The sequence below is a fragment of the Glycine max genome, chromosome 2 (assembly GCF_000004515.6).
Source record: "Glycine max cultivar Williams 82 chromosome 2, Glycine_max_v4.0, whole genome shotgun sequence".
NCBI lineage: Eukaryota > Viridiplantae > Streptophyta > Magnoliopsida > Fabales > Fabaceae > Glycine > Glycine max.
In genome coordinates this window covers 11,437,802-11,454,425 of record NC_016089.4, presented here as the reverse complement: position 1 = coordinate 11,454,425, position 16,624 = coordinate 11,437,802, and the positions used below count along the sequence as shown (strand labels likewise).

Sequence of the window (16,624 nt, the reverse complement as noted above, 5' to 3'; positions counted from 1 at the left end):
CTAATAGAAAGCAAGGAGAAACTAGCAAATTGAAAATGAAAAATGATGCATACGGTTTAAACAGCAGCAACTTTAATTTTAAAAAAGCAAAGATGAAACAGACATTGCATTATGACAAATAAAAGGAATAACAACCACCAAAGCTTACAGAGTGTCTTTAGGCATAAGTTCATAGTCATTGGTAACGTTGTATCCATAATGTCACCGGTCCTTATCATATAGATAACGAGTATTCAGCTACAGTAACTTGACAAAGCAAATATACTAATTTAATGTTTAAGGGAGAAAAGAACAATTGCCCTCACCAAGAAATTGATATGCAGCGTATATGTATATGTGAATTCAAAGAATGACTTTTCAGACTAATCATACATACAATTCATATTCTAAAAGTTTAAGCCATGATCATCTACATATTAGCACTACTAAGGAATTGTGCATTTTAAAATGGGATAGAAATAGAATTGAACTTTTATAAACAACATGATAGTCTGTACTCAATTCCGTTGTTCAATTCACCACATCAATGAGGTCACAACTTTAAGGTGCACCCTACCACCACATACTTTTCCCTCAGTCTTAGTGGCCATAGCTGCCCAAGAGAAAATAACGTGATAACAACCCAGAAAGAAGTACTTGTCATTATATGATTCAGTGGCATCTCCACATACCAGGCATCCAAAAGTTACCGAATGCCAAAGATAAGCCCCTTAAATAAAAAACAGTCATTATGAAAAGATCCATAAACCAGTGGCGGGGCATAGTCTGAGGCTTGCACTGATATGTTTCAACAGATAAATAATCTAGTAACCTACAATATGAAAAATCAAATATTTCAGAACCAATATGAAAAAAGAAAGCATTGTTTTGCAACAACCACAGTCCAAAACTAATGATTGTGTCCCATTTTTTTTTTTGGGCAGCAGGTGGGATGGAGACTTGTGCAAAACCATAATATGTTTCATAACGAGATATTAGATGCAAGGAAATATGACGCATAAGAAATTGGCAGATTCATTAAGTGTATAATGTCTCTATACAGAAAGCAGAACCATGACATTATTGCAAGGTAAATAGATCAATTTTATTTCTAAATACTGCATAAGAAATGAGGAGGAAGTATCTATTGCAGCTTTTCTCTGGTGTATTTGGTTATATACATATATATTATAAGCTAAGATATAAGAGGATTATAAATCCTCGAGAACTAAAAATCATCACAACCAAAAATAAACAGGAAAAAAAGATCAAGAAACATGCAACAAAGCATGCCAATCTCTCTGAAGATCTAACAAAGACAATCCCCTAAAAAGACCATGAGCAGAAAACTCAAAGAAGTTAGAAAAACTAGCTGATCCCAAACGAACTTAGAAGAATGCCGTGCTGAGAAGATTCTAGCATTTCTTTCCAACCAAATATGCCCAAAAAACCACAGCCTAAGAACAATGCCAAAGCTTTCTGGCATCTTTGCTCATACCAAATCCTCTGAAGTTAACACAGGAACTTTTGAAGGACCCTGGGACAAACCCAGTGTTCACAAAAAACACCAAACAAGTTATTCTAGAGAAATGAAGCTGATGGACAATGCAAGAACAAATGAGAACATGATTTACAATTTTGTTTCCCCTTCCCAAGTTCGAGTAAAATATCGAGTTTGACACCCTTGGCCGCTTTAGTACGGGGAAGCATTGATAGGCCCAGTTATGAATTAGGTAGTTGTTATTATATTTAATTTTGGATTAGCAGTAATATGTTATGGTGTAACAATTATAGCACAATATGGGTTGTGACAGGCTAGTAGAAGGCAATTAAGGTGCATGCAGTGTTTTAAATCCTGAATCGCATTGCGGCCGGCCCCAAATAATGAAAACAGTAATAAGGGATCACATAGAATGGTGGATGCAAACCATCAATTTTGCACATCATAAAAGTATTTAAATCATTAAAAAAAATTAAAATAATGGTAATGTTAATCACCTGTTTAGTGGCAACATCAAGAATTTAATTGTGCATAGCATAATATTGAGGAGCCAGCTCGGTTAACCATAGGTAATCAACTCTGGTTAAATTCCGGACATACTTGTTATTAGTTTGGACCAATTCGTTAAATATCACACACTCTGGTTTTTGCCGGAATAATACAGAAGAAGGGTGGATCTGCACCACCTGACCGCTTGCCAAAGTCCTGTCATATAAATAGGCAATAAGAATCCTTTTATAGCAAAAGTAATATATGATAAACTTATACGTGCAGTTAAGGATTCCAATTAGTGAGTCAAAATGCCAATAAAGAATTTCAAAACTAAGAGTGGAATTTGACCTAATTACAGAGGGAATAGAAAGCAAGCAACACAAACAGTCCAGCCCAAGAATTTGTAAGTTGAATTAGATACCTGTATGTCCCATCTGGCTGCTTTACAGCTGCATTGAGGAAGAAAGAAGCTGCAAGGCATCTCCGGAATTGAAGCATATCATCTCCACAAGAAGAAAGATTCAGACCCATTTGTTCAACATGTCCCTGAATCTGCCTGCAAAAAGTATTTTAGAAATGAGAAAGCATAAATGTCTGGACTGGAGCACATTATCTTGAATCCTTGATAACTGGTTTAAAGATAATAAAATTACCTGTGAATGTCACGAGCATGTCTAAGAGACCGGCTATTAATAAAATTTTCTTTGCACCATTTTCTATAAACCTTTTCAGTCTTTGCCGTATTCATTTCCATTGATCTCTTCTCCAAGAAATCATTAGATGCTCGATACACATTTATCAAAGTGATGTGGTCTCCCTCTGGACTTGAGAAGCATTTCGTTGCAGTTCTTGCCTGGTCAAAAATGGGAGGAACACAATAACTTTTAATAAATATTAAGAGGAAACAGGCAGTATATGGGAATATACGAAGACCAGAGCCTTCAAACAGTCAGTCAACTGCAAATGTTCAAATTTCAAACCATACGATATTTATAACTATTTTGTTAAATAGTTAATAGAGAGATAGGCAGTCAGTATATAGTCCCTGACACGTCTTTGTATTATGTTTCATCACAACATCAAAATATATGATAAGAATATAATACAGTTGGAGTTCAGTCCTCAAACCTCTTCTAGCTTGTCACGAGGACTATAAAATATGGATTCCACAGACAGCAGTGCCACAGTTATCAACATCTCCTCCAAGCAGTTAAACTGACTAGCTAAAATAAGAGCTTTCGAATAAAGAGGGTCCAAGGGCAGTCTAGCCATTTGATGCCCAACAGGATCAGATAGTTGACATTCATCTGTTAGAGCACCTAGCAAAAATAGCTGCTCCAATGATTTTATAATAGCTGCCCTGTTCAAACAAGTGATAAGCACAACCTTTGAGTAATATTTTGCAAGGTAAAAATACTCTTAAAAACTATAGTAACAAAGATCCCTAAAAAATGCTAATTCAGTTCTGGAGTACACTACATGTGACAACATCACAAATATTTTAATGGCTGATGCAAAAGAATAGACCACTAAATCCTTTATACACTATTATATTACATCTGGTCAAACAGAACTGTTTACAAACCTCATGTATTCTTCCTAAGACTAGCCACTGGTCTGTTGGTACTAATGTGTGTGTGCATGCATAATGGACATCAAGTGAAAACAATTACTTATATCATGACCATAATTATCAATTCGAAATTGCAGCACAATCCCAAAATTGCTGTAGCAAGATAGTGGATAGCATAATGACTGTTATGCTAAAGATTATAGATACGAAATAAATAATAATTAATTTATAGTATACACATAAATGCTTAAAAACAGAAAAAAAAACATTCCAAAATTAAATCTATATAATTAACAACAAAAAATCATAGTCTAACACACATTTACCATTAATTTAAAGCTATGATTAACAATCAGAGAAATAAGAACATAAGAGCAAACTTAAAAAAATAGGAAGATGGAGGGATGCCACAGAAAAATTAGTGGAATGTAAAGAACTAGAAGAACATACTATACACAACAAAAAAAGGGAAAAGAGATGTCTCATATATGTCATAGTTAAGTTGAATCTATTCAGAAAGTCCCTGTCATCTCTCGTCTGTTTTTCTAAACTTAAAAACAGAGATCAGAGATATAAAGAGACAATGAAGTCAACTAAAAAAAAGAGTACAGCAATATCTTTTCAAATAGTAATCTGTTTTAAGTGTTCTAGAATCTAGATTGGAAAAAAAAAAGCAACTAAACAGATAGAAGATTAAATAGAAGGGATAAACCTGTAATGAAAGTATACAAGAGTCTGCAAGGAAAGGAAGGGGGAATTAGGTCGAGTCACAAATGGGCCTAAAGGGCAGCGAGGTATGCAGGTGTTGTCTGTGAGAAGAGAAAGATAGGTGACACAAAGAGAAAGGGAAAAACAGAATGAGGGAGAGAGAATAACTGAATAGACAAGATGAGGGAGAGAAAGGATTATTTAAAGGAGGAATAATAGATTGAGAGTGGGGTGGATTTCTGAGTGGTTTTTGGGGTGGTATTGGATCAGCTGAGTAAGGAGGAGGCCCTTATTCATCTCTTCCAGTGACTTTCCTGTTCCTATTTCAATTCTGAAGGAGCCCAGCTCTATTTGGTTTTCTTCTTTTTTTAGTTTGCAAACAGTGTACTTGAAACAGAGGTTAACATCTCTGATTGTGAGGACTTATTTTCTATAAAATACAGTTGAATTTCTCAGTTTATATCTAGTGTCTATTTAAAGATAGGTCGACAATATAAAAGAGATGGAAGGTCACATATAATTATAATTATAAAAAAAGGACAAACGGATGGTTATCATAGAAGACAGAAAGACAATGGGGTGAGCTTGGCCACAACATGAATGGGCTTGGCTCGAAAAGCAGTGGAGTCAGGAAAAGAAGGGGGTGAGCTCAGTCAGAACATGTGTGGACTAAGGTTTCGCAGGAAAACGGTGGCGCTGACGTGTGAATAGGGAATAACGGCACTATCCTCCAGAATCTGGTCGTGATTTCAGCTATCATTTGCATGATGCAAAAATGCAACACTATGAATTTCTTGTAGCCGCTGGAAGCTACAACACTCTGCCACTGCTTGATATATATAGCAGTACCATTTGCGGCTATTGATAAGTATGGTCATTTCAGAAACCATAATTCCCCAAGATAAAACAAAAATCTGCTTTGGTCAATATCCAATCTGTAGTTCTGCTATAATTTTAAATAGTTAAGGCAGGCAGGGTTATTTAGTCTTACAGAACCAAATCAAAAAAGGAAATTGATAGAACTGGACCAGAAACAGAGGAAAAGATTGTATTATTATGGTGGTGCTTCCAACCCCCAAGACAGAATACAAAGTGAGTTTCGAGGTCTCACCACCCTCCACTTCCTACTCCCCCATTCTAACTTCCCTCTAATTGACTATTTATTGTTTCTTAACTAACTAACAGTTAGGTATCCTAGCTATCCTAACTAACTGACAGCTAACATACACCTTTCCCCCATCTATTGGAAATGCAGGCACTATTTTCTAATTATATCGCTAAACTATGATTAGGGATGTGTCATTGAAATGCAATGCATTATATCAAGTATAACACACTATCAGTTACTCATCTCTTTCCTACTGTCTCACTTCCTATGATACATTATTATAAATTTTTGACAGGATAACTGAAAGCTTTTCATCATATAACAGGACTTCTTTGCCAAATTTATTTCCTCATTGGGCACAAAAAATCTTGATAAAGTACAGTTTAAAATATTTTGTAATTTTCAGAATCAGATTCATAGAAATTTATACAGGTACAATTTCTAAGGCAAGTTATTGGTCTGGGCAACATTTTGATAGGTTTGATCTCTAGATTCTTCTGAATTACTTTATCAGTGGACAAATATTCCAAGTATTTCTGCAATAATATATACAATATTTTTATTAATTTTTGGTTATTTATTTATTTATATAAATGCCATGCTTTTTTTATCCTTTCTGTATATGAATAATATCTAACTTCTGCTTTAGTAGCTTTATTTTTCAAGATAAAGAGAATTTATCAACAAAAAATGGAATCACATAAATATCCATACATGAGCAAATGTAGGGAAACTGCCAGGCCAAAATTCTGGAAAGCTCTCTCACCTTGAAGGTTTCTCAATGAAATCAAACCCTAGTATGTCATCAACACCCAAAGCCTTAAGCTGTAAAATGACATTAGAAAGGTTGCAGCGCTTAATCTCTGGCATTGTTGAATCCTCAAGTTTCTCAAATTCTCTTTCTGGATATAAACGGAAGCATTTTCCAGGTCCTTCACGCCCTGCACGCCCACTAATACAAAAAAAAGGACAACATTAGTAATCAATTTGTATTACTCTTCCAGTAAAACTAGTTAAATATATATTGAATTTGTGAAGATAATTTAGCAAAAACTAACTGTATGAATAACATACAAATCATTTCATCATAACCAAAATAAGATTTAAAAAGAAAAACATAACATAAATCATAATTCAAGAACAAGAAATTGTATAAAATAAACATGTACAGAGCTTAAAATATTTTATGAAAAAGAAAATGATACTTTATATTAACAGGTCTATTCTTTTTTTACAAGATATATTACAAGGTTTATAATCTTCCACATCCACTGATAAACAAAATTTAAAATGGACAAGCATCTGCAAGCATACTAATTTAAAAATAAATAAATAGTAAGTACTAGAAATGTTGGTGGTAGATTCACATCTAACTTGTCATGCAATACCATGTTTTTCTGAGGAAAACCAGAGATGTGAATTACCAAACTGAACTGAAAAAAAAGGAGGTCATCCTCAGTCAAACTGAGCCAGACTTACTTCATAAGTTTAACTCAGTCATCCTCAGTCAAACTGAGCCAATACTTGCAAGGCACAATTAAAAATTAAACAGACTCAGACATAATCTAGCACCATACCTTCTTTGCAGAGCTTGGGACTTGGATGCAGGTATTATAATCAAGGATTCCATGCCTTTGCCAGGGTCATAAGAACGTGCTTTAACAAATCCAGGATCAATTACATACTTGATTCCAGGAATTGTTACTGATGTCTCCGCAATATTAGTTGCCAATATCACCTTCAAAAACAACAAAGAGATAAGTTTAATATAATTAAAAAAAAGTAATTACCTGATATGATATAAATCTCACAAGTTTATTCTAAATATACATAAGCTTGCATTAAATAGGTGATGCGCAAGTTGAAAATTATAAGGTCTACATATACCATTTTGTTATATCCATGTATTATCTATAGGAATTATAGCCAGTTCAAATGACTTAGTTTCTAAAGCAGAAGCAGTATTATTTTTTAGGGCAATAAAGCATTAAAACATTGGTGGCAGTAGAGGTGATGACAAAAATGGTTAGTTGCAGTGACCCTTTATGATGATAGGTTGTATGACAATGGGTTCAGTGATGGCAGATAGTTGGTTGGTATACACAAATGCTTCATGGTAACTGTGACTGCTAGGAGAAGTGGTAGTGTGGTACAAATAACAGAAGCAGCAAATGACAATGTTGCAAAACAAATGAAATTATTGTATAAACTAGCATTAAAGGAGCTGGATCATGCTCAGAGTGCATAATACTGTTTACAGGCTTATGATTAGTGGTGTGTGTTATCAATCATGAATGAAGGGGGAAGATGATCATTACACAAGTCACGTGTGCCCAAGAGAACTTCTAGCAGTGACATTTGCATATTATGATATTAATAAATCAATAAATTAATAAATAAGTAATATGAAATCGTGTGCGTATGTCCTAAATCAACTGGCACTCAAAATAACACAACCAACATTTGCTTCGAATTTGTAGACATGATCAGATAAAACAGGATGTTTCAAGAGAATGAATAAAGACCTAGACAAAACTCGTCAAATGTTTAAAATAAATAAAAACAGTTTTGCAAATAATTAACTAAAACTTATTTCCCGATTTTATATTGAATTCTGCCCACAACATATATTAATTATAGAGATCAAACGCATAGCGCGGGCACCTTCCGAAACCCAGATGGAGCTGGTGCAAAGACCCGCATTTGCTGCTCAGATGGAAGAGCTGCAAATATAGACACAACTAGAAGCTTCTGATTTTCTTGTGGTAATTGTGGGAGTTTCTCATTGATAAGCCTTTCAACAGATTCAATCTCTTCTTGACCAGTCAGAAATACTAGTATATCACCAGGGCCCTCCTCTAAATGAATCTACAAATCAAGAACATGTGACTTTAAGCAGCAATTTTTTGAACTTCATTTCTCATTGATCACAACAATGTTAAGCATGAAATAGAATGGGACGCTTCGTGATATAGGAAACTTTAAATACCAAAAATGCATACCCAGAACAAATGCACCAAGACTAATGCATTATTTGGTATTCCAAATCTCTATCTAACAATAAAATAAAAATTAAATCACATTATATTGAATTACATGGACTGAATAAAACAATGACCTGGAATATTGTTATCAAGGAAGCATCTAAATAATCTGTCTCTGCATCACGGGTATAAAATATATCTACAGGAAACTGTCTCCCTTGGATGTGAACAGCTTTGGCACCACCAAAGTACTCAGAGAAAGCACGTGCATCAAGACTAGCAGACATGATAATTAACTTCAATGGAGCATACTTCTCATGGTGGGGCTTTTTAAGAAAACTGCCACTTTGATCATTTTCTTTCTCCAACAACTTATTCATATTCTTGTTTCCAAAAATAAGGCCCTGACCACCACTTACAGAACTTGACCGAGCAAGTTGTACATTTTTTAGCAAGCCCATCAAGACATCAGTGTGAACAGTCCTCTCATGTGCTTCATCAACAATTATAACAGAATACTTAGAAAGATATGGATCCAACAATGCTTCCCTGTAAGCACAACAAAATGCATTCATGATTCAACTCCTCCTGTACTCATAAAATCATTAGAAACAACATATTTTATTTCAAAACCTCTTTAGCAGCTCCAAATCATGTAACCATCTTAAACCCACAATCCCATCTAAATAAGAGGGAGGATTTTATTTAATATTTTATTTGGGGGGGGGGGGGGGGGAGGGTGGTGTTAACCAAATCACCAGTCCTTGATAACTTCACACAGATAAAAAAAAAAAAACTTCATCAAAAATTAAGTGATGAATCTAATATCTTCTGTAGTTTGGTATCAATATTCAAGCAGGAAAATAAATTATAGCACTGCAACTTGATTGACCAAGTTTTATAAAATTAATCTTAATGGAAAAAGCAAACAAAGTAGCCCATGTTATGCAAAACTAGTACCTCAAAAGCAACCCATCTGTCATATATTTGATCCTTGTTGAACCGGAAGTAGCGTCATCAAATCTAACCGAATACCCGACCTTCTGGCCCAACTCAACACCACACTCCTCAGCAACACGTTTTGCCACAGTGACAGCAGCCACACGTCTAGGTTGCGTTATCCCAATAACCCTTCCATCGCGGCAAAATCCAGCATCAAACAGAAACTGCGGAATCTCTAAATAGCACAACACAACACAACATAGTGAAATCCACTATCCCTTAAATCTCATATTACTTTCTCCTGAAAAAACTAAATTACAAATAACAGAGTAATAAGCACTCCGCAAGTATAAAATAGTTTAAAATGTAACCTACGAGTAGTCTTTCCACTTCCAGTTTCGCCAACAATAATCAACACATCGTGCTTCCGAACCTCTTCAACCAGCCTTTTCTCAACTATAACAGAAATAAACAATACCAACACTAATAAGCACATTCTGAATCATTATTATTATTACAAAATGCCACAGGTTGAAATTGGAAGTGAGAACACCAAAAAAGGTTGAACCAATGCATAGATAAATACCTGGTGTAATCGGAAGAGACTTCCTCTGTTGTATAATCTTCTGCCTCCTGCGTAAGAAGATATTGAAAAGTTTGTATTTTTTTTCGTGTTGAAGTGATTGTGAAACCCTAATTGGGTTTAGGAGAATACCGCTCGGAGAATTGGGTTTGGCGATTGGAGAAGTTTCCCCGTGGCACTGAAGGCATGGTGGCGGCAACACAGAATACGCTGTGAAGGAAACAGACTCTTCCGCTGCAGCTCAATGCCGTCCGTCACCGACAAGGCTCCATTGTTGTGCCGCAAACAAGAGGAAGAAGAAGACTGTTGCTGCGGTGAGAAGAAAAGGTTTCGGTGAGTCTTTGATACAAGGGGTGAAGGGGTTTGTTGATTAAAAATAAAAATTTAAAAACTTAATTATTTGTTTATTTTTAAGTTTAATTGTATTTTTTATAACATTTAACTTTTTGGTGAAATTGATCTGCAATCTGTGAGATGTGATTATGTTTTTTTTATTTGTAATTGTACTTATATGAGAGCCCATGTAATGTCCTGGTAAATTGATTAAGCTTTTAAATTTTAAGTTGTATTTTATATTTTCTGCAAATCATTATGTTTTGTATTCATTATTTATACAAAAAATAAAAGCCTTAAATTTTGAATTTAAATGAAATAAATATACTAATAATAACATGCAAAGGATACCAAAAATTAATTACTTTCAAAACAATCACAAAAATTTAAAGTATCCCAAGCATGTAATTTATAAGGAATAATATGAAAACAAATACATGAAAGTCAAATATAATAAAATTGAAAATATACACATATTTGTTATAATAAAGATGTTCAGATAGCTAATAGTTCTACTAAATTATAGAATTATAATCTAAAGCATCATATGCGGTATCATAAACCACAAAGAGTTATAAATAATAGCTAAACAAAAGTTTTTTAAATAATAATCAATAATAGAGTAAAGTTGTCTTCTCCATTTGGAAACTCAAAAATAACTTCTTGGTTAGCTTCCAAATTTGTTTCAGCTGCAAAATACCTCCATCTAGAACCTATTTTTGCCGTCTTCCTCCAATTATTGTAGACAATGTTGCAGTCCCTTCCAAATTGACATGCGTGAAATTTGCATTTTTCATGAATTAATACATAGAATTTGGCACATCTCGAGATTAAGATTAAGTTGATGTGATATATATTAAATATACACAATATTGAATCCAATATTTTTCTAAATTTCAAAAATTTCACAGTCAAAACTATTTATTATATAGAGTCCTGAATCACTTACCAAACTGTTGCACGTTACTTTATGTTGATTCAACGGGACTTTGAACGTGATTGAGTTAGAATTTTGCTTATACAACGAATGTCAACAGGAAAACTGATGATCCATAATAGGTCTTAGTTAATTGATGATTGTCTATTAATCCATAAAACTCTCTAAGTTGAGTCCAGCCAACCACTACAATTGGGCTTTGAAGATTTTTGTTGTATTTAACAGAATGTACATTGTCATCTTTGTCTAGAAGATGTCAAGTATCATCTAAGTCATCTTTCCATTTGACAACAAAACTCCTACTAACCTTAACATAAGACTACATATAAAATAGTAATTTAAACAATACTGATAAGTTATGTAAGTCTTGAATATTTGAGAATATTGTTTAAATTGTAACCTGATCCTTGATTGTAACCTCATCCATCATTCCTAAATTCCAACATAAATAAAGGATATACACATAGAATGGTCAAACATACATAAAGATTAAAATGCTTAAACAATGCATAATATAAAGTGTGAAACTGTTATTCGCATAGAATATAATGTTGTGTCAAACTGTTATAACACAAAAGCATAATATAAGGATACACACAAAATGTTATGTTTGTCATTACAACATATTCTTCATATTGCTTTGAGATATAGACACTGCACCTACCTATTGTTCTTAGACAAAAAATTAAAATTTATAGGTTGAAAGTATCAGTTTTTTGTTTCACATTCACAAAAATCCTAAGCTAATATATTGATGTTGCTATTTTTTAACAATTTAATGAACACAAAAATGTAGTATCAATTGAATAATTTGTGAAATCCAAAGAATTTTGGAATATCATTTGAATGTAGTATTCTATAGTAAAGTTTGAATTTTGTATGGTATAATAACACACATTACGTATATCCATTTTTGTTATCGAAGAATGATATTTCTAGATTCAAAGAATCAGTTTTGCGTTTCAAATTAAAATTCCTAACATAATTTGTTGTGACATTATAAAGTTTATCTCAGTGCTCACCACATTCGACATGTTTGGTTACCTAAGTTTAGGTTTTTGTCATAGAGGATAAAATTTATGAACATACAGTAGAGTAGTATGAAGATGTTTACCATGTGGAATGGACTGTGGTAGAGCGCTACTGTGATTGGGCGTCATATGACTTAAGCTTGCTCTACCAATGTGCTCTTCTTCAATGTTAGATACAGTCCGATCCTGCACCAGCATTGCCTCTATTTTCATATTTTCGCGATGCAATGTCACTAAAGCAAGTGAAGTCAAAGGATGTTAGTACTGGTTAGTGGTGTAGTTTATTGAATGAGCAGTTATAATGTCCAGAATTCCAAAATGACTAAGGCCCAAGTGTTACATGGATCCCATGTGTTAAATATTAAACCTTTTCTGTTTGCACCATGTAGATTTCTTGTACACCTAACACGTATACAAATTTTCCAAAATTACCCTTACTAATAAATGGATTGGTGACAAAATAATTGCATTCCCTTTTTCTACATCTAACATAAAACATGTTGGCAAAGAGAAGAGGGCCAGACGCAGAAATTCCTGCAAAAGTTGGAAAAAAATGAGAAACCTAAGATAAAAAAGGACAAAGGAAGAATAAAAAAAGATGAAGGAAGAAATGTGCTAGTGGAGATTTACAACTGTCTCCAAAAGCCTCCACAATAAAAGACATATGATTTTGTTTTCTTCTGAGATTAGTAAAATGAATATAAGAGATTAAAAGCATAAGTAACACTATGATACAAACACTTCTAATACAAATAAGAAAACGTTGTATGTAATCAAATCAATGGTGTTAAAAAGACATGAACATTTACATATTAATAAGAAAGGTTTTATATAAGAATGCTCCAAAAATATTTTTCTGCACAATATCTAAATCTTTCATCTTAAAAGCTCCGAACATAATAAATATAAAGAATGACAGGAAAGACAAACAACTACATCCACCATAATTCAATAATGACAATGTTTTGGAAATAATCTCCAGGTTATTCTTCTTCTTTTTTATTAAATTCTGATTTTTTTAATTCTGTTTTTATATGGGTAAAGGCAGTGTTGAAGGAATGCAATTTTTATTGAGCTAATGATATTCTCAATCAAACTAAACACTAACATTAATTTCACAAAATAAAAATGCATTTTAGAAGGAGAGAAGTAAAGGCAAACAAAAACTTATTGTTGTCGGTATCCTTGTGCTTCCTCTACAGTTTTCACTTCAGATAAAGAAGAAGAAAAGAGAAATGAGAATGTATAAGAGGGAGAGAAATGAGAAATAGATTACAAAACCCATTGAGATCCGAATTCAAATTTTAAAAACCTAAACTCAAAATGTAGTGGGAAGACAACCGAAATTCAAATTCAAATTCAAAATAGAACAAATTTCCTTCTTCAATAAAATATATAAAGGTTGCACAAAAAGATTCAACTATACTAACCTACAAAAAATGTAAAATGCATCATACCTAAAAGATTTTGGCTCTGCTTCTCTGCCAATTACATGAACCAAAAATTTTGGGTTGTCTTCCCAAAAATTTCCATTTGATGTGTGGTATTACTCTATTACACACAAAGTATCATTTGCATGCAACTTGTTATGTGGTGTGCACAAATGGAGTAGCTCATTTTTTGTGAATTTGTTTTGCTTCAAACTAGCCAAGTTATGTGCAATTGTGCAACTAGAATGCTTATTCTGTTGGTTTTATAGTGAAACTATTTTACTCAAAAGGACAAATGTTTCAAAACTATTTTGCAGACCTCATTGCTTTATCATTGCTCTGTTATTTCCTTTTCATGATATTTCCAATCATAGCCAACAACAAAAGTAACAAAAAGGCAATAAAAAGATTGATAAAAACATTTGAAGTTTGTTGTAGGTTTGCTAAAAAGAAAGGAATATCCCTTTGACTGAGATTACGTATAATTGCTGACATAACTTGTTGTTTTCTGTATCATATTGGGCATGCTACCCATTTACCATCTGTTGCTATTATATTCATTCTTTCACAGTAAATTAACAAAATACAAACAATTGAACATTTATAATAATTATCAATATAAAATAGTATTTGTTCACAAAAGATACTAATCATAAAGACCTACACAAAAATTGTATTTGTGCCACGATATTTGTCTAAACATCCACATCTAAACCATCAAAACATAACCACAACTACAATTGTTTTCCATTACAGAGAAGGAATAAATATCATTTTCTTGCTTGCATTGAGCATGTATTTACAATTCCTCATTCTCCATTGGTACGCTAATAATCTTAGATCATCAATGTCAGCAACTCCCGTATTTTTTCCTGCAATCACTTAAATGCTCTTGCAGGCTCTGCATCTCCTTTGAAGAACCTAACATGGAATTTACGATCGCCCATATAAGTAAACATTATCTCCCTTTGATCATAAATTTCATTTAACCTTCTAAATTCAAGCCAACCTTTGTAGATAAAGGATTCGACCTTTGTAGATCACAATTAGGTCTTTGTCATTTTCAAGGATTCGACCTTTGATACCCTCCCTTGCTTATCGATCATCCCCTAGTTTGTAGACACTCCATTCTTAAATGTTTTCCAAAACTTAGGACAAACAAAGAGTGAGTCCTATTTCATTGACATAATAAAGAATGTTAAAAAAGTCAATTTATCAAAAATGTCATTTACATAGTAATGTATCTTGTATAAGTTTTTTAACATTGCAGACAATTTTTGAAAAATAAAAATAACAAGTATTGAAGCAACTCAAGAAGCTTTTTAGATTCATGATAAACATTTGAATAACTAAATTATAATAAGCGGTAATGTAGAGTATCTTGTTTCATATGTACCAAAACCAAATATTATACTTTTCATTTTACTAATTTTTATCTGAATATGTTTAAAGGGTTATATAGAATAATCATTTAATACTGAAGACATCTAGGAAAAATGACTCTATTTTTGGCTTAATTTGTATTGTCTCTATTTTACTGTCAACACATGCACAATGGACTCAATAAAAACCAATATAATATGTTAATACTAAGACAAATAGAGGAGTAACAACTACACTGTGCCACTGTGTGGAACTTTAGTAATATCAGATTATTTCAAAATAGAAGTATTAATTTGTTTTTGTTTTAATCATTGTTAGAATTTATCACTCAAGTTATCTAGCAATCCTAAACACTTCCATTTCTTTAGTTAACTATTTTGCATGTCAAGTTTATACTCTTTTTTTTTTTCAAACACTTATGTTGTTAGAGTTTAAGGGATGTATTATAATCGACTATACCATTGATTGTTTACATTTGAACAATAGCAAAATCGCAATGATTACACTTTGTTTATGGATGACATAGTAATTTACAGTGAAAAACAACTTGTTGAAAGCAATTTCGGAATCCTAATTTCTCATTATAGTTTTTCTTATTGTAACCCTTAAAAGAAAATGTGTGTATCTTTGTGAAAATGACACAATGAAACAATGCAAAGGGAAAATGAAGAATTAAAAAAAAAATGAAGGAAATCATGTGCTAGTGGAGATTTAGAATTGTCTCCAAAAGCCTCCACAATAAAAGATATATGATTATGTCTTCTCGTGAAGTTAGTAAAATGAAAATAAAAGATTATAAACATAAGTGACACTGTAATATACACACTTCTAATACAAATCAGGAAACATTGTATGTAATTAAATCAATGGTGTTAAAAGGACTTGACCATTTACATATTAATAAGAAAAGTTTTATATAAGAATGGTCAAACATAAATAAAGACATAAAATGCTCAAGCAATGCATAACATAAAGTGTGAAACTGTGATGCACACAAAATATGTTGTTGTGTCAGAGTTTTATGCACCCACCTATTGTTCTTAAATGAAAAATTGAAATTTTTAGGTTGAAAATATCAGTTCTTTGTTTCACATTCACAAAAATCCTGAACCTAATATACTGATGTTGAATATTTTTTAACAATTTAATGAACAAAAAAATGTAGCATGAATTGAATAATATCTGAAATCCAGAGAATTTTGGAATTAAGTTTACATGTAGTGATCCTTAAGTATAGAACACAACAAAAAGACATAGATTGCATATATCTAATTTTGTGAATATTTTCTTTATCAACTCAGATTGATGTGTTTTGTTTGACCCTTTAGTTGTATACATCTATTTTTAAAATTGACTCCAATTATACTACACTCTTTTCATCTATAATATCATTAATGAATAAGTCATTATAAGTCATTTCCCTATCAATTCATGTGCTACAACCACTGTCCTACGGCAGTATCCTGGATGAGTTGTATCCTCACAATATTTTTACGTTTACATTATTAAATTTTTTTATAACTGCTGAAGTTAAAAATCCACCAACATCATGTTCAACTCAGATTGATGTGTTTTTAATTTACTTTTTGAAATTCATATCCATACTTTGCTAGAAGCCATAATCCATTTGATTACTGTGT

At 32.7% G+C, this 16,624-nt stretch overlaps 1 protein-coding gene across 3 annotated transcripts; it reads right to left on the bottom strand.

Moving 5' to 3' along the window:
- Window positions 1–455: 455 nt before the first annotated feature.
- On the bottom strand, window positions 456–10,231 carry LOC100815345 (pre-mRNA-splicing factor ATP-dependent RNA helicase DEAH10). 3 transcript variants are annotated; one of them, XM_003520072.5, is made up of 13 exons: window positions 10,003–10,231; window positions 9,874–9,920; window positions 9,663–9,743; window positions 9,306–9,522; window positions 8,480–8,894; window positions 8,026–8,229; window positions 6,939–7,099; window positions 6,128–6,313; window positions 3,101–3,332; window positions 2,626–2,825; window positions 2,394–2,528; window positions 1,978–2,185; window positions 456–811 (listed from the first exon to the last, which is right to left on the bottom strand). In XM_003520072.5, the coding sequence occupies exons 1-12, from the start codon at window positions 10,056–10,058 to the stop codon at window positions 2,002–2,004; spliced, it is 2,118 nt and encodes a 705-aa protein (XP_003520120.1). In that variant the 5' UTR covers window positions 10,059–10,231; the 3' UTR covers window positions 456–811; window positions 1,978–2,001. The 3 variants fall into 3 exon arrangements, with proteins under 3 accessions (XP_003520120.1, XP_014622131.1, XP_014622130.1); XM_014766644.3 differs by lacking the exon at window positions 456–811 and adding an exon at window positions 1,110–1,516; XM_014766645.3 differs by lacking the exons at window positions 9,874–9,920; window positions 10,003–10,231 and having other exon boundaries at window positions 9,659–9,743.
- Between the last annotated feature and the right edge of the window lie 6,393 nt (window positions 10,232–16,624).

Excerpts from the sequence above, each read along its gene's own strand:
- LOC100815345 (XM_003520072.5), bottom strand. The coding sequence starts at position 10,058 with ATGCCTTCAGTGCCACGGGGAAACTTCTCCAATCGCCAAACCCAATTC. Across the intron at positions 9,744-9,873 it reads GTCTCTTCCGATTACACCAG|TTGAGAAAAGGCTGGTTGAA; the intron begins GTATTTATCTAT and ends TTTCTGTTATAG. Across the intron at positions 8,230-8,479 it reads CCTTGATAACAATATTCCAG|ATTCATTTAGAGGAGGGCCC; the intron begins GTCATTGTTTTA and ends CTTGATTTGTAG.